At 46.8% G+C, this 17,947-nt stretch overlaps 1 protein-coding gene across 4 annotated transcripts; it reads left to right on the forward strand.

The window, feature by feature from the left end:
* Positions 1-538: 538 nt before the first annotated feature.
* On the forward strand, positions 539-17,719 carry THNSL2 (threonine synthase like 2). Of its 4 annotated transcripts, XM_074332307.2 has the most exons (11): positions 539-636; positions 2,351-2,438; positions 3,312-3,380; positions 3,610-3,844; positions 5,045-5,239; positions 5,625-5,777; positions 8,676-8,906; positions 11,824-11,972; positions 12,079-12,204; positions 14,366-14,517; positions 14,946-17,719. In XM_074332307.2, the coding sequence occupies exons 3-11, from the start codon at positions 3,357-3,359 to the stop codon at positions 15,169-15,171; spliced, it is 1,491 nt and encodes a 496-aa protein (XP_074188408.2). In that variant the 5' UTR covers positions 539-636; positions 2,351-2,438; positions 3,312-3,356; the 3' UTR covers positions 15,172-17,719. The 4 variants fall into 4 exon arrangements, with proteins under 4 accessions (XP_074188408.2, XP_019612607.3, XP_019612605.3 ...); XM_019757048.3 differs by lacking the exon at positions 8,676-8,906; XM_019757046.3 differs by lacking the exon at positions 3,312-3,380.
* The last annotated feature ends 228 nt before the right edge of the window (positions 17,720-17,947 follow it).

Genomic DNA, 17,947 nt, shown 5'->3' on the forward strand with positions numbered 1-17,947 from the left:
CTCAGTGGTTGGGGCACATTGCTCATAACACCAAGGTCACTGGTTCAGTTTCCACATGGACCAGTGAGAAACAAGGGCTTGAGCTTGGAGCTGATGGGTCCTGGAAAAACACACTGTTCCCCAATATTCCCCTAATAAAAATATTTAAAAAAAAAAAAAAAGAAGTGTTTTCCTACAAAGAACTTTTGAGCTAAAACGAAGTCATGTATCCTGGTGGATTTTGAATTCCTGACGTACTAGCCTGACTGAGAAACCAGGAGTTTTTCGCGTCCGATTTTGCCGGTGAAAGGACGAACCCAAAGGTAAGGACCTTTCTTCTGCCCACCTTGCCCTCAGTTTTCTAACCTGAAAAAATGAGGTTATGCGGTGCTTCCGAGGCTGCAATGAAGATTAAGAGACTGAGTAAAGCACTTAGCAAAGGGCCTTATACACATGCCAAGTGAGGAATAAAGCGTTTCTTTCTCATGATCATTCCCGTTCGCTCCGCCCTGCCCCTCTGTCCCCGCCGCTTTCTTCCGCCCTCGGCCTCCCTCCCCCGCCCTCCTAGTCCTTGAACCGGAAGCCTCTCCTTGTCGCAGAGTCCGCTGCTCACGTCTGGAGCTGGCAGCGCCCGCGGCCACCAGCGCCCTGCACCCGGTAACTGCGCCCGGCCGGTGCGGGCAGCCCCTCCACCTGCGGACCCAGACCAGCCGGTCGGATCCGGGAGGGGTTGGGAATCCGCATCTCACTCCCCGCGGTGACCGCCCCGCGCCAGCGGCTACCCCAGCGGCCCCGTCTTCCGCGCCCAGGGCCTCCTCCTCGCGTTCCCTCTCTGCTGATCCTGGCGCCCACCCCGTGGGCGTCGGTTTAGAGATATTTCTGAGCTCTTGAACTTCGGGAGGTTTCCTTCGACACTGACTGCAGGGCTGGGTGGGCTCACCGACACTTTCTGTGACTAACCTGTTGTTCAGGGTCTGCGACTTGGCGGAACCTGGGAGGGTTGGGGGGTTCCGAGCTTTGCTCCTTCTGCAGGGTTTCTGCAGTTCTAGGAGAACCCCCAAAATGAGAAGTCTGGGGGGTTTTCAGAGGCTGGGAGTGGAGTGTATCCTGCAGACCTTTTCAAAACCTTCTTGGCCTAGAGCCTGGCTAGTCGGAGGACTGGTGCTCGTGACCTGTCCGGGCCTTCACCCGAGGTTGAGGTCCACAGTCTGTGACCAGCCCCCAATCGCCGCGGGTTCAGCCCGCTGGTGTCCAAGTCTCCGCCCTCCCCCACCCCTTGTCAGAAAAATCTCCACCTCTCTGAGGCACGCAGAGGAGCCCTTCCTGAAATGGTTCCTGGCTCCAAGGTGGTCTCCTGTCTACCTTGTTATTCATCCAGCTGATTGGTCAGTTTTTCTGACCCATCTCAGGAATAGGATGGAGAGGAGACACAAGGGTAAATTATAAAATCTTATATTTCAGAGGTCACTTAGTCCAGTCCCCGTTGGATGCGTGGAGCACCCAAATAACGGTCCATCAAAAGTGCTGATTTTCTTCCTCAACTTCACCTCCTGTGGCAGCCACTGCTACTTCTGGGCTTCTCTCTTTGGTTTATCTCACACTAAACCCAGATTTATATTCTCTGTAGCTTTGCCCCATTGGCCTGAGACTGCTGCCCCTTAGGGTTATTGGACAGAACAGGTGCAGTCCTTCCCCCGTGGGGACAGCCACCTGTGTGCCAATTGGTCCAGTTCTTTACACTGACATGTGACATGTGCAGAGCCTGGTGTCAGGCCCTCTCCCTTATTTCGTGGCCAGTGTGTCCACATTAAAACGCAGCGGTCAGAACAGAGCCCAGTAGCGATATAGTCCAACCCACCAAGTGAAGGGCATTCTGCAGATGTTTTCTTTCACTGCCCTTATAGCCCTGCCTGTCCCCACCCCTGCCCTCTGCCTGCGACAGCTTCTTTGGCAGCTCAGTTGCCTCCTTTCCTTCAGTCTGGTTCTGTAAAGTGGCCGGCAGACTCTCCCTCTTGTTACTCCAGGGTCTTGGGCAGTTTACATTGGCTCTAAGCCTTGCCACAGAGTTACAGAAATTCCTCCTCCTAGTGAAGCTACTGCTAGTCCCCAGCTCCCCATACCCTAGTTCTGTTTAGTGAAACACTGGGCCTGCTTTGCCTCCCTGCTGCAGTTGGCTTTTGGAGTTACCCTGATTTCATTTCTGTGACATGCACCCTTATACCATATGTCCCACTTTGCCCGAGATAGTTCTGGCTTTTACCCATTGTCCCTTTGTAATTATTAACCATATCCACTTTTACTTTCAAAGAATTCATGATTTGGATGATTAAATTTGTCTCTGTCTCTAAGTTGGATGCATTTGTATTTGTAGGTGGGGGTGTAGCACATGGCAGGCCACGTAGGACTTGCACAGAGCTCAGAGGTGTCAGATCCAGTGTGGGAAATCAGAATTCCTCCAGGTCAGTGCTAATTCATACCCTTGTTATAACTGGGACCCTTCAGGTTGCTTTGCCCCTAGACGTCAGGGACTCCCCTCTGGCCCTGGCACAGAAACGAGTCCCAGCTGGTACTGAAAGCTACTGTATGTCTAGCTAAATTCATCCCCAGAGGTGCTGTGGGGCTTTAAAATCAGAGCCCCCAAATTTACAGCTGTGACCCAGAGAAAGATGTCCAGAGTTCAAGCCTAGCTCCTTGACATGGCACCGGGCTCCAGGGAACCCAACTGATGTGGCAGGGTGACCAAAGTTAGGCCTGAGGTGCCCTTGGACACTCCCCTTCCACCTCAATCAGAGAACTCTGAGTCCACACAGGGCCAGTTAGGTAACGAGTATTAAGAGGAGCATGTCAGCATTTCTAACTACTCTTCTAGGACTCAGTTGAGAGGTAGGGCCCTGGTTTTCAACTAGGACGACCGACTGTCCTAGTTTGCCTGGGACAGAGGGGTCACCTGGTACATAGGACATTCAGTTTTAACACTAGGAAAGTCCCAGGCAAACTGGGATGAGTTAGTCACCCTATTCTTAACCCTGCCTGCATGTTAGATGCACGAGAAGCCTCTCATTTAGAGATTCTAATTTAATTGACCCATGTAGAGTCCCAGGTAGAAGTATTTTTTTTAAAGCTCCCAAGTTGATTCTAACAAAATACCACAGTTGAGAACCACTAAGTTATAGGCAACATGGCTAAGTAACCATTAAAAGTGGGTATTTTTCAGCAGAAGCAGGCACAAACATCTCTCAAAAGGGTATATGACCGAGTGTGGTGGTCCTCTCCTTATCAAGAGATATATCAAAATGGCAGTTACTATTGCTATTATCTTTCCCCACCCCAAGACCTTCTTCCTCACCAGTGAAGACCAAGCTATTTCCTTTCCCGGCATGCTCTGGTACCCCCTCCCCAAGGTAATTGATCACTGGAATTGCCGGATTTTGATTAGAGGGGTCATGCTTCGTATAGTCCCAGATGAAGTTGGCATGAGACTTGAGGCAGGGCTCCAGTATTCTGGTCTGGGACACATACCCCAATCAGTGCTGATCCAAGAGTTAGCTGAGGGGGCTGTGTATGCTTCAGCTTTGTCCATGGGGTGCTGGAGAAAGAGACCAGGCACCTCTGGGACTGTCTCCTCTGCAGGCCTCTAGGATCATGTGGTACATCAGCACCCGGGGAATGGCCCCACGTGTCGACTTTGAGGGGGCCCTCTTCTCTGGCTATGCTCCCGATGGGGGCCTCTTCATGCCCGAGGAGCTCCCACAGCTGAGCAGAGAGACCCTGCGTCAATGGAGTACGCTGTCCTACCCCAGCCTGGTGAAGGAGCTGTGTGCCCTCTTCATTGGCCCTGAGCTCATTCCAAGAGAGGACTTAAATGGTGAGTACCACCGCCCCGACTTCCACCTTCCCTCTGCTGCCAGCGTAGCCCTCCACAGAGTTGCAAATCCATTGCTTTATCCCTAGGAGATCTTTAGTCACATTTCCCAAAATTTGGTGTTTTTTTCAGACTCTGGAATTCCAGAATTGGAAATATCCCAAAAGAGTTCATCTAGTCCAGCTCTCATCGCCAGCCAAAATGATCTTGAGTATTTTTTCCCCTTAGTTTATTTTTAAAACACCTTTTCAACACGAGCATCTTGAATGCTGGGCCTTTTCCTTCCTGCATATAAGGCACACAGACCCTCGGATTGCTGTTTTATTTCCTTGAATGGTAATTCCAAAAGGGATTTTCAGAGTGTCCTAGACCAGCTCCTCTCAAACTGGAATGTGCCTATGAATTTCCCTCAGGGATCTCGTTAAAAGGCAGATTCTGATTCAGTCAGCCTGGCGTGAGCCTGAGCATCCTGCCTTCCTGTCAAGTATCCGGATGATTCTAGTGCTGCTGGCCCATGGACCAAATAGCTGATATCCATAACATAATAGTGAGAGTTTGGGGCTGGGGAAGAGAAGAGGACCCCTCAAAATGTGGTCTGATGACCAGCGCTGATGGCACTGTCACTTATGAGAATTCTCAGATTCCCTAAGACCCATTGAACCAGAGTCTGCATTTTAAGTTGATTGATTGATTTGTCAATTAAAGCTTGAGAAGTGCAGTTCTAGCTGCCCTGCCTCAGGTAAGGTTTTATGTAAACCCTCCCAAGATTCTGGCTTCTCAGGTGTGAGATTTAGTAATGCAACAAACAAACAAACAACAGTGCCCTGTCTTTAGGAAGGAAAATTAGAAGAGATGTGACAATTGATTTGTTTGTCACATAACTTTAATTGAATCCTCAAATGGAATACATGCTCACAAGAAATCCAGATTATGAAGATGTTTATAAAATAAAAAAATGAAAGTCTTACAGCGCCATTTCTGTGGGCATCACTATGAGGACTCTGTGAACACTTTGGTGCATGTCTTTCCAGACTTTTTCCTAGGATTATACAATTATATTCATGCATGATATCATTTAGGATAAAAATGTATGGTTATTTTATCCTGGAGTAGAGAGAAAAACTTCAAGTTCATAAGTGTAAAGGGACAGAGAGATAACTGGAGGGAAGAGATAATAATGCCCTTCACCCACTGTCCTTTCAGATCTGATCCATCGAGCCTTCAGTAGATTCCGCCACAAAGAGGTGGTCCACCTGTCCAGGCTGAGGAACGGGCTGAACGTGTTGGAGCTGTGGCATGGTGTCACATATGCATTTAAGGACCTGTCCCTGTGCTGCACGGCACAGTTCCTACAGTACTTCCTGGAGAAGAGGGAGAAGCATGTCACGGTGGTTGTAGGTGCGTGAGCAGTAGAGCCCCACACTGCTCCAGCTTGCAGGGATCCACCCACAGGATGTCCTCTGCTGGTGTCACTCAGGGAGTGGGTCACTGCTTCTTCCAGAGCAGGGTTCGCAACCTTTTTTCGTGCCATGGATACCTTTGACAGTCTGGTGGAGGCTATGGGCTTCTCAGAATATTTTGAAATTTGTAAAATATATAATATTATGTGGTCCCAAGTTCACAGACACCCTGAATTCTATCCAGAGACCCCAAATTAAGTATTAGGTTCCTCCCCTCCCCTACTATTTGATAATAGATATTTCCTCATGTAGCAACAATGCTTTAAACGGCCACTTCATCTCCCTTGTTCTAAGTGGGAGGGTCCTTTTTTCTTCCCACCCAGGAACTTCTGGGGACACAGGGAGTGCTGCCATTGAAAGTGTTCAAGGGGCAAAGAACGTGGACATCATTGTTCTGTTGCCCAAGGGTCACTGCACAAAGATTCAGGAGCTCCAGATGACAACAGTGCTGAAGGACAACGTCCATGTGTTTGGAGGTGAGTGCCGGGACAGAGCTTCCAGGGACCATGTGGCCCTACCTGCAGTGTGTCCGTCTTAGGAGTTGGGCTGGAACAAAACTGGTCAATTGACTAGCTGACCACCCTTCCTCTTCCTCTGTCTCCTTCCCTCCCTTCTTTGAACGATCTTATTTTGAAGGTGGTAATGTGCCTTGGCTTGGCTCTGGGCAGGCTCTTGGCTATACAGTCTCATAAACTATTCGAGGTGACAGATGGATGAACCAATATTGACAGTACAACCTAGGAAGTGCAGGTTTGAAAACATCCCCCAAAGAACACTACCTCCATGCAGGTCCAACCTGCTAGTGCCGTGTATATAGGCAGCAACCCAAGGCCATAGTCTGAGCCAAGTGACTTGCTTGTTTTCCCAGGGCACTGAAGTTTGGAAGGCACAAACATGTTAAATAATTATTTCAAGAGAATGTGTCGTTACATGTTCACAGTTCATGCCCTCCATTAGTGTACAGAAATGACTAAGCCATGCACTTGGTTAGCAGGTCTAAGTATTTAAAGTAGGAAGCTACTCAGTGGCAGTCATCACTGTGACACTTCTGGAGCCACATCATGAATTGTAGCATTTTGAGAAAGGCATAAAACCATGTCCTTTAATGTTAGGCCATCTGTTCCGAATGGGTTTAATCATTATGGAGATCAAGAGTGGAGAAAGAAGGGGTGAGTTTGAGTGGAGTCATACATCTTTATTTCTACTTCTCATATCCCACAAGACTCCAGGTAACTCCCAGATAGGAGTCCTGGTGAAGTTTTGTACACTGTGGCCTTGGGCAAGCTGTCCAGGCAGCCTGGCTTGGTTTGGTCACTTATCTGGCAGGACAGTAAATGTGGTGACTGAAGACGTTCCTTCTACAACTGGTCCTGCCTCCTGGTAGAATCCCATAGAGGATGCTTTTGTATAACACCAGTTTTGTCAAGGAGCAAAAGCACAGTTAAAACAAATCTTACCCATGGGAGTAGCATGAATGTCCTTTGTCTATTTGTTCAAGAGCAAGCAAAAAGCCCCCTGTGCTCTTTTCTTTAACAAGCACATACACATTCTAGTGAGAAGTTCATGGTTTAGCTAATGCAGGTGTTGGCAAAATCTTACACATTAATCTTGGTAATTGCCCATGTCTGGCTGCATTTTCCTGTGGTCATTGCAAGATTTCCATGCATAAGATTTGGGTTTCTGAGGGTCCTTGTTATACCCCAAGCACCAAAATTGCTGAGTGTAGATCGAGGATCATCTTTTCCTAGAATCAAAGCAAAGAATAGCTTTTTGTACCTCTGTCCTGCCACCTACTCTCTTCTCACATTGTACACAGATATTGGAAGGCTTTTACCTAAGGGTGTGCCTAGAAGCCCCTTTTCCTGACCACCAGTTGGAGACTACCATTTGCAAAATAGCAGACAAGTGGGTAGTGATGAGTATTTTGTCAGAAATGTGTTACTGCTGGAGCCGAGGGGGCATTTCTGTTTTGTACACGTTCTGAGCTTTAAGAAAATAAGGCAGCAGACTTTTTAAATAAATCAGTTTTTGTTTCTAGACATCACTGTTCCTTTCTAGAATCTTCTGATTTGGTTTCCAGGAGGATATGTGTTAGTTCAGGAACTAACAGTGAATATGTATTTTCTATTAGATTGGTGAGCTCAGGAAGCAGGGAATTGGTATTAAACACTGTTTTATAAGTCATTAATTTCCATATAGTATACTTGGTTCTTCTTAAACACAGAATAATCAGCATGTGCTCGTTATATATTATTTGGGATGTTTGTGGCTGGAAGTAACAGAAAATCCAAGTCAGACCAGCGTGAACAAGAATATTTTCCAGCTTATATAATTGGAAGTCCAGAGGTGTGGTGGGCTCCTGATTCAATGACTCGGCCGTACCTTCAGGGACCCAGGTTGTTTGCATTCTCTGTTCTGCCTGCCCCAATCCTCAGGCTCATTCCTCTTGTGGCCTTTGATGTTTATGTGAGATAACCAAGTCTCTCTTTTTCTGTGGCTCTCTCTTAAAAGTGGTGAATCTTTTCCTGGAACCCCAGCAAACATGGCCCTTGTCATGGCTCTAGAGTCAGCCCCCGGCCTCATTGCCATCGCATATCAGTGAAGGGTAGAATGGACAGCGATCTCAATGCATACTCTGGCACTTCTCCCAATAAATCTTACCCCACTCTCCTCCAAGTTAGGATCCAATGGAGAAATATATCCAGGTTTCAGATAAGAGATCAATATTGGCTCGGTGGCTGGTTGAGCTGGGTTGGAGAATGCAACTTGGACTAGTAGCCAATTCACCCATAAATTTGCCCAATACTTCATCCATAAATTGAACTGCATACACACCCAGCTCAGGAAGGAGAAATCCTGCCCATGCCAGCTTACCTACCATGTAGGAGCAGAGAGCAGAACAGCCACTCTTGGGATCTAAATGAAGGAAGAAGGGCAGGGCACATGGGAACAGTGACTCTTCCCTCGTAACTCCTGATAGAGGACTGTGGAGTAAAGGATCCGCCTCTTACCATCTCACCACCTGAGAAACCTTTCCTCCTGCCCAGAATGGGGGAGGTAGGCATGGAATACAAAGAGGAATTCTTTTCTCAATATCCCAGAAGGTTGGCATTTTATCTTATTTTATATAATGCTGGAAACATTGGAAGTATGACCATAAGAATATGAGACATGGTTTCTATCCTCAAGGAGCTTAATTTTGAATCTAGAAAGCCAGGCCAAGACACATCAGAGTAAAGAAACCAAGGCTGAGCAAAAGTCCCCAGCTGGATGGGAAGGCCTTGCTGTGGGCAAGCACAAGGGGGTCCTTTGTGCTGACTGCCTGGGGGTCCTTCATGCTCCTAACAGCCACCCTCTCCGCTCTCCCCTAACAGTGGAGGGAAACAGCGATGAACTTGATGAGCCCATCAAGGCCGTGTTCATGGATGTGGCTTTTGTCAAGAAACACAATCTGATGAGTCTGAATTCAGTCAACTGGTCACGTGTCCTCATACAAATGGCCCACCACTTCTTTGCTTACTTCCGGTGTGTGCCATCCTTAGATGTGCACCCACTGCCCACTGTGGAAGTGGTGGTGCCGACGGGGGCCGCTGGTAACCTTGCAGGTAAGAAGACCCCTGGGTGGAAATGGGCTTTCCAGAAAAATATCTGTGGCCCCAGTCCTTTTAGCTGCCCTTTGCCTGCAACTGTGAAGAGAAAGATTGAGTCAAAACTCTGAAGATGATGGGAAACTATACAGAAGAAGCTCCCAGAAAACTTCCCCGTAACTCCCTGAGGGGAGATACGGTCTCGTGCTGCAGGGGGAGAATTGTGGGTTAATACTGACGTGTTGTGGCAGACTGACCTGATGCCCTGGATTGGCAGAGTGTAGAGAGAGGAGGTCAAGGCTCAGCCACTGTGCTCAGCTGTCCGTGCCCTCTTCCAGAAATACGGATTTGCTCGTAGCCTCGGCCAGCTGCCTGCGATGAGGGCAAGCGGCTCAGCTGGCACACTGTGTTCCCACTCCTAGAAACACTACCCGGACACTGTGTGAAGTGAAAAGAGTTGTGGACTTAGGGTTCTGGCCCCCATTCTGTCCTTTATTAGCTGAATGGCTGAGTCCCTTCGACTCAGGTCCTCCGGTATAAAACAGATTGGATCACTTATCATATCTCTCAGGAGTGCTGTGAGGCACAAATAAGATTCTTTATGTCTGTATATGACCTTTGTACAGCTGCCTGACATTAAATTAATTTTCTCTAATAACTAACATGTACCGAGCACTCACTATATACATCAGGCATTGCTTGTAGGGCTTCCCACGTATTAACTCATTCAATCCTCACCTGCGCCTAGGAGAAGGACGATACGATCATTATCATTTTAGGATGAGACAAGACGACTGGCTTGCACCTGGTTACACACTGGTCAGCAGCAGAGCCAGGATTACCACCCCGGCAGCCTGCATGCTCGCCAGCTTGCTAGGCTGCCTCCTAATGGGCATTACTATTTCAGATGGGCCTTCCAGTGGGTGCTAAGGATGGCTTAGGTGAAACCATGAAAGCATCCTAGTGGTCAGGAGTCTTCCTGGCTTCTTCCACTAACACGGGGCTGGGAAGAACAGTGAGCTGGCAGTTAGGGAAGGATGACTCAGCCTTCTTTACCACCCATGGAGTGAAGCCACCATGCTACCTGTTGGCATCACCCTCCAGTGAATGATGCCACTTGGAACCATGCAGCCTGTGCAGTTCCAGTGCCTACCACAGTGTACGGCACAAGATAAACATCAGCAGAGGGTCCGCCTGTCTCTTCCCTGCTCCGTCAGGAACACAGTAGTGAAGGGTAGAATGGATAACAACCTGGACCTTCCTGAGCCTCCACGTCTTCTCTTTCATAGAAGAGGAGAAATAACATAACATTTTCATGAGGATCAAATGAAATTAGAATGTGAAAGTGCTTTGCAAAATTAAGTATGATACCGGGGTGGTGTGTTTATCTCTAACTTCTCTTCACTACTCACCAGAGATAAACGATTCATGAAAGACATAAAACCTTTCTAAACTACGCTAGGTTTTTGGGCTCTCCACCTCAGGATGAGGAATTCCTTGTTTGTTCCATGCAAACAGGAACCACTGTTAGGCGGGGCCGAGGGTGCTGCTCTGCCATCCCTCCGTGCCCCTCCAGAAGACGCAGTCTGAAGACACTCGTTCTAAGAGGCTGAGTCGGGGGATGAGCACATGTGCTCTGGACTTAGACAGACCTAGTTTGAATCCTTACTCTGCCACTTGGCAGGCTTTGGATGGATTATTTCAACTTCCCAGAAGCCCCATTTTCTCCTCTGCAAATAACAGCAAACATGCGCGTTAGTAGCTGGGGCACAGTATTCGGACATGGTAACGTTCTCTTCCTTCTTCTCTTCTTTTTTTCTGGTAACAACTTTACTGCTATGTGATTCACACACCATACAACGCACCCATTTAAAGGACGCAATTCAATAGTTTTTAGTATATTCACAGATTTGTGCAACCATTACCACAGTCAATTTTAGAACATTTTTATCACCCTAAAAGGAAACCCTCTTCCCTTTAGTAGTCATTCTCCATTTCCCCAGTCCCCTCTCCCGTTTGCACCCTGCCAGTTCTAGGCAACCATTAATCTATTTTGTTTCTATATATTTGTCTATTCTGGATATTTTATATAAATGGAATCATATAATACGTGGTCCTTTATGTCTGGCTTCTTTCACTTTGTATGTTTCTAGGGTTCACTCATGTAGCACCTATGAGGACTTCATTCCTTTTTATGTCTAAATAATATTCCACTGTGTGGAGAGACCACAATTTTTTTATCCACTTATCAGTTAATAGACATTTCTACTGTTTCAATTTTTCGCTATTATAAGTAAGGCTGCTAAAAACATTGTGTATAAGTTTTTGTGTGAACCTGTTTTTATCTTGAGTACATATACCTAGGAGTGTCTGGGTCATATGGTCACTGTATACTTAACTTTTGAGGAACTGCATACTGTTTTCCAAAGCAGCCGCGCCATTTTACATCCCCACCAACTTTTAATCCACATCCTGATTAGCTTGTTATCATCTGTCTTTTTCGTTCTAGCCACCCTAGTGGATATGAAGTGGTATGTCATTGTGGTTTCGGTTTGTATTTTCCTGATGACTAAGGATGTTGAATATCTTTTCATGTGCTCCTTGGCCATCTGTATGTCTCCTTTGGAGAAATGTCTATTCAAGTCTTTTGCCCATTTTTAAATTGGGCTATTTGTATTTTTATTGTCGAGTTCTAACAGTTCTTTGTATATTCTGGATATAAGTCTCTTCTCAGATATATGATTTGCAAATAGTTTTTCCCATTCTGTGGATTGTCTTTTCATTTTCTCGATAGTGTCATTTAAGCACAAAAGCTTCGGAAGCACAAAAGTTTCTTAATTTTGATGAAGTCCGGTTCTCCATTCTTTTCTTTTGTTGTTTGTGCTTTTGGTGTGATGTCTACGAAACCATTGTTCTTCTCCTGTCTTTTCCTAAGCTGGGTGCATTGCCCAGAAAATGGGCCTGCCCATCCGTCCGGTTGTGACAGTGAACTGCAATGACATTATCCACAGGACTGTCCAGCGAGGAGATTTCTCTCTGTCTGAGACCGTCAAGCCAACCTTGGCATCAGCTATGGACATTCAGGTGGGTCCCGTGGAGAGGTGTGCAGAGTGGGCCAGGTTTGGGTTGGGTGGGGATGGACCAGGGCTGATCAGCGTGCCCACCCACCCGATCCTGCCTTTCTGCCCAGGTGCCCTACAACATGGAGAGGATTTTCTGGCTGCTATCTGACTCTGACAGCCAGGGGACAAGAGCCCTCATGGAACAGTTTGAGAGGACCCAAAGTGTGAGTTTACCGAAGGAACTGCAAAGCAAGGTCAGTCACCACCCGCATACCACAGAGAAAGGAAAGGGTGCCACTCCAAGATACAGCCAGACTTGGGGTTTGAAAATCTGTCCAAGGGAAGGGGACACCTGTTCCTTGAGCACCTGCTATGCACCTGGAACTTTTGCAGTCACTTTATATGGATGCATTTATTGAATGAGAGAGGCAGTAGAGAGTATTGGCTTAGAGTCAGACAGGGCTCAACTCCAAGCCAGCTGTGGGATGTTGGACCAGTTTCTTCAACTCTGTGCCTCAATTTCCTCATCTGTAAACTGGGGATAATAAGAATGCCTTCCTCAGAGCCTTGTTGAAGATTTAAGTCAAATAATACTCATGAAGCACTTTGAATACTGCCGGGCAACATGGGGCTTGATATATTAATATTATTATTTTTACTTATTATTGTTGTTGATCTCCAATAATAACAACTGGAAGCCACTTTGTCCATCCAATATGAGCAGAGACCATTGTCCTGTTAGCTTGTGGTTTTTTCTTTAAGGAGCTGAAATTTTATCTCCCTAAGGAAGAATCTAGTTGGGAGGGACTTTCATTTTAATGTCATCTGGTGATGGTCACTTATGTTGTGTTAAAAAACAACAACCAGAGAATGACTTTATATGTTGAAGTTGCCTTTAATTTTCTCTTCCACATTCCCACCAAGTGATCACCCACCAAGTGACTGTGTAAATCTCTAGGACCAGGACCTCACTACCTCATGTCAGCTCTAATCATTCCAAAGCTCTTTATGTTGAACAACAATCTGCTCCTCCTAGCTTGCGCACTGCAGGCAGTCTTATTCCCACATTTGAAGAGGATCTTCGTTTACCTGCTAGGCCTTCCTGGTTCCTTTAGCTGGGTCTTACATGACATAATGTTGAGTGGTCAATGTCCATCTTCAAGGGTTATTCCCAGAACTGGATATTTCTGTCTTCTGGAATCTGTGCTGCTTTTGATGTAACCTGTCTTAATCAGTTCAGGCTGCTATAACAATGTACCATAGATTGGGTGGCTTATAAACAACACAAATTCATTTCTCACAGTTCTGGAGGCTGAAAGTCTGAGATCAGGGTGCCAGCATGGTTGGGTTCTGGTGAGAGGCTTCTGCCAGATTGCAGATGGCCTCCTTCTCTTATCCTCGTATGGCAGAAAGAGATTTCACTAGCTCTCTGGCCTCTTTTTATAAAGACACTAATCTCATTCACCCTCATCACCTAATTACCTCCCAAAGACCCCACCTCCAAATACCATCACATTAGGGTTATGATTTCAATATGAGTTATGGGGGGACACAAACATTCAGACCATAACACAACCAAAGATCAACTTATTTGGTTAATGGCTTGTTTTGCCATCCACATTTTCTCCTCATGTAAATGAGATGCTCCATGAAGAAAGACACTGTATCTCCCAGTTCTTCATTCTCTCCCTGGCTGTACATGTAGAAGACACTCCATCTACTAAAACAGCATTCATTCATTCATTCATAGTGCATGTGTACTATGAGCCAGAAACTGCTAGGTACTGGAGCTACAAAGAGCAATAAAATACATTCATTGTCTTCTGTGAGCCCTAATACAAACAATTTATAATGCCCTGTGGTCTCTGTTGCATTCGAGTATATGTAGGGTGTTTGGCCCATCGTAGGCATACATTTTCAGAGAATGATCAAATAAACCATCTACTGAGGGGACATCAAGAAGGGAGTCTTTCTCTGTCTGAGGGTAGTGGGGAGGTTTGCTAGAGGATGTGCCATGTGAGGAGGGTGGGAACTGACGAGGTGTTCTCATGCTCACAGGAACGGGCACACCAACAACAAAGCACCAGGGATCTCTGAATGCCCTTTACCTTCTGTGTTTTTGCAGTTGTCGAATAAGACTGTATATTTATTTGCTGATTCATGAACCAAACCTTAACTCAGTTTATTGACTTGAAACTCAAATGCATTCTGCCTTCAAGTTGAGTGAATCAGCTTAAAACTGGGAAATGTGGGAAAACAGAATCTTCTCTGCGCTGAATCTAAGCCATTAAATTTGAACATTTCATTTGAGTCTCTGGTGTTGATCTGGCTATGTTATGTAATAGGTGTTTGGTCACTTTTCTCCCTGCTCTCCCTGACCCTGATTTCAACCCCTCTGATCCTGGGACCTGTCAGCTTTCATTGGCAGTGATGTCTGAGTCCATGTCAGATGAAGCCATCACCCAGACCATGGGACGTTGCTGGGAAGAGAACCAATATTTGCTGTGCCCTCACTCGGCCGTGGCCGTGAGCTACCATTACCAGCAGATGGACAGGCAGCAGCCCAGGTATGGCTGTGGATACCTGGGCTACTGGGTGGGTGGGGGGACCCTTTGGCTTTCAGGGGCCCTCCTCCTCCCAGCCAGGGGAAACAGTAATGTAAACAAATGACTTTAAATAGCATAATGGGTGCTCTGTGGAACTGTGCCTCAAGAACCATGGTCCCAGAAGAGGGTGCATGCTAGGTATCCCAGGGACAGCCAGGGTGAGAGATGGTGGTTGAGCTGGGCCCTCAACAAAAAGAAGCAATTTGTTCGTCATTGTAGAGATAAGTTCATGGTACCAAACATCTGTCTGTCTCTCTTTTCTGTGCCCACTCAACCCCTAACCTTTCCCTGTTCCTTCTTCTCCTCCCTCTTCCTCTTGTCCTTTCTGTACCTGTCCCTCTATCTGTTGTCTCCTGCCCACTTGTTTCCACCTGCTCCACCCCTCACAGCCCTCCCCGGTGTTGTCTGGCCCCCGCCTCTGCCGCCAAGTTCCCAGAAGCTGTCCTGGCTGCCGGGCTGACCCCAGAGACTCCCTTGGAGATCTTAGCCCTGGAGAAAAAGGAGACACGCTGTACCCCAATGCGGAAAAGTGATGACTGGACCCTGATACTTCGGAACACAATTGAGGAAATAGGCCGGCAGTGGACAGGTCACGTCCTGAGTGCCTCAGACTAGCCAGGCCGGAGTTGGCATCCTTTAGGCTTCAGACTCTGTGGCGGTGGTTGGGGACCAGGGAAGGGAGATGCCCTCTGAGCTGCCTTGTGCATCTTCTACCTGTTAAGAGTTGGTGTAGGATGTTCTTAGGAGGCTGTTCAGTGGGGTCTGGAGCCAGCTGGCTTTGTTCTGTGCTCTCACCATGGCGTTGTGGTGCCTTGTCTCCAGGGAGCCTGGGTGGGGGTGAGGATGGTTGTTGAAGGTGCCCTCCCACCACTGGACACTGCAGGGGCATCACTGCTGCATGTGAAAGCTTCAGGGCCTGCAAATGAAGAGCCTTGGACAAAGAGTTGACCTCAGCTCCAGGGTTTAGGACCCCAGACCCTAGACCTATGCAGGTGGGGGCCGCTCATTCCATTAGCACAGGCCTGGGGCACATGGTGTCTGAGACTGTTTACCCAGAGGTCCTGGCCTGCTTCTACACTGCTGAAATGTTGGGAATCCCTAGAATACAAGTGCATGTCCAGTGTGATGGTGACTCTGCATGGCCAGTGGGCAGAGGATGGCGGCTGCCGAGTGGTGCTGGTGGTGCTATGGTGTGTGCTACATCCACCAGCTGCTTCAGATTGGCCCAGTGTCAAGGGGATGGCAGGAAGGGCAGTGGGGCAGGTGGCACAGGTGATGGTGGTGGACAGAGTTCAGGTGTGGGGAAGTGTGCTCCTCAAGGTGCAAACTGAGTCAGGTTGCCCTGTGGCTCATGTATTGGGTTCACCTGCTTTATTAAACCAGGGCATATGCCATAGCTACGAGAAGCAATGATCCCTTGTTGACCATTAAATGAAGTCCAGATGCCTCCATTTCCATAGATACTTTCATAATCATGCTGCCGCAGAGAAATCAAATCGTTCTTTCCTCTGAAAACATGACTCACTCTCTCCTCTTCCCATGCCTCCGACCCTGTACTTGCCCCTGTGAGACTGTCCTTTGATTAGGCCACAAGACCCATCCCACAGGCTACTTAAGTCTTGGTTCCTGTGTCTTGTTTGCTGTGGAGTTGGCCCTCATCAGCCCACCTGGAAATAATGATTCCTGTTTCTGAACTCGGAAGGCAAAACTTTAACTGTAGGTTTCTTAAAACATGTATTCCCTCCTATCCTGTTTTATGGTTCTCTGCATTATCACCCTGTCATGCGGGATGTCATGCGGGGTCTCTGGTTCCGCTCCCCACATAAGAACGCAGGATATGGTGAGGCCAACACCCATAGAGCCATAGGTAGGGGAGTCATACCACTATAGTCTCGCTGGCGGCCGGGGAGACACACGAAGTAGGATCCACACCATCCGCAATCTGCCGTCCACTTCTCTGCCTGCCAACCAACCAACCAACCAACTAATCAACACAGTCATGGCAGTTATATCAGTGGCTAATTGGCTAACTGGTTACAAATGATGGCCAACCAGTCACAGCTGATGGCCATCTATTACCGGAGCCAGCACCTTTCCACGTGAGGCTGAGAGCCTGGAAATTGCTCTCTGGGACTCTGTCCCCACAAACCCCATCTCTAGGATTCTTTAAAATACGAACCATTGTTTAACACAGTGGGCTGAAGCTTGTTAAAATTGCCCCATTGATTAAAAAAAATTTAAAATGTTCTCCCAACTTATTTATACTAAATTATGTATACATTACACAAACCCAGGTGCTAAAATAGGAGTGAAAGAATAATAATAAAACCTCCATTTATCTTTCCTCCCTATGCACCAATGGATTGTCTTGTGGGCCCGTCTTTGGCAGTCCTGTTTAAGCATAGTGCCTGGTGCATTCTGTAAGCAGCCAGGAACCAGGGCCGCAGCTCCCGTGATGGCGCATCTGCCTGACACTGTGATGGTTCTCAGAGTGTGGCCCTGTGGTCTCCTCAAAATGCACACTCCGGGGTGGGGACCCAACACATCCAAAGGCCCATCTCTGGGCATGAGGTAGTCACCTGCGGCTCTTACAAGTAAGACTTTTGTGCATTCTAACCTTGGCCAGGACTTTAATTTTACAAATAATTTTCTTCCACAGTGAGGTGTGCTTTATTTTCACAGGGCGTGCTTTTTTCCTCCTGCTGCTTTCATGATCAAGCCCCGCACTGTCCAGTTAGGCAGCCGCTAGCCACGTGTGACTGTTGAGCCCTTGCAATGTGAATAGTACAACTAAGGAACTAAATTTTTAATTTTATTTAATTTTAATTCATTTACATTTAAATTTCCAAACTACTACTTGATTCGGTGATTGTAAAACTTTTAAGTATGTTGGAAAAATGCTGGTATGTGAATCTACTTTTGCAGCTGTGAATTTTATGAAGTATATAAAATACAGATACCAATAAAGATTTCCAATAAAAATTTAGTCAGAACACTAAAATAGAACATTGAGATATGCTACAATTGTAAAATACATATTGGATTTCAAAGACTTCGAAAGAAAAAAATCTAATATAGCTCATTAATAATTTTATATTGATTACATGTTGAAAGGGTAATATTTTCATGTTTTGGGATAAATAAAATATATTATCAAAATCAATCTCGTCAGTTTCCTTTTACAAGGACATTTTAAGTTGTATTTGTGGCTCACATTGTGTTTCTATGGGCAACAGTGATCTAGAGTTTAACCTTGGCTTTGTGGACATATGAACACACTACACATAGTTGTGGGCTTAGTTATATTACTGGATTCAAATTCTGTGTAGATTGAAGGGGGTTTTAGACTAACACAAATATGTGCATGTCAGCACCAGCGTCATTCATGCCC

Source organism: Rhinolophus sinicus, chromosome 2, assembly GCF_057876585.1.
Source record: "Rhinolophus sinicus isolate RSI-liver-muscle chromosome 2, RSI-T2T, whole genome shotgun sequence".
Taxonomy (NCBI): Eukaryota; Metazoa; Chordata; class Mammalia; order Chiroptera; family Rhinolophidae; genus Rhinolophus; species Rhinolophus sinicus.

Coding starts and splice junctions, on each gene's coding strand:
- THNSL2 (XM_074332307.2), top strand. CDS start 3,357: ATGCTCTGGTACCCCCTCCCCAAG. Junction 3,845..5,044: donor TCCAAGAGAGGACTTAAATG/GTGAGTACCACC, acceptor CTGTCCTTTCAG/ATCTGATCCATCGAGCCTTC. Junction 12,205..14,365: donor CGAAGGAACTGCAAAGCAAG/GTCAGTCACCAC, acceptor GGGACCTGTCAG/CTTTCATTGGCAGTGATGTC.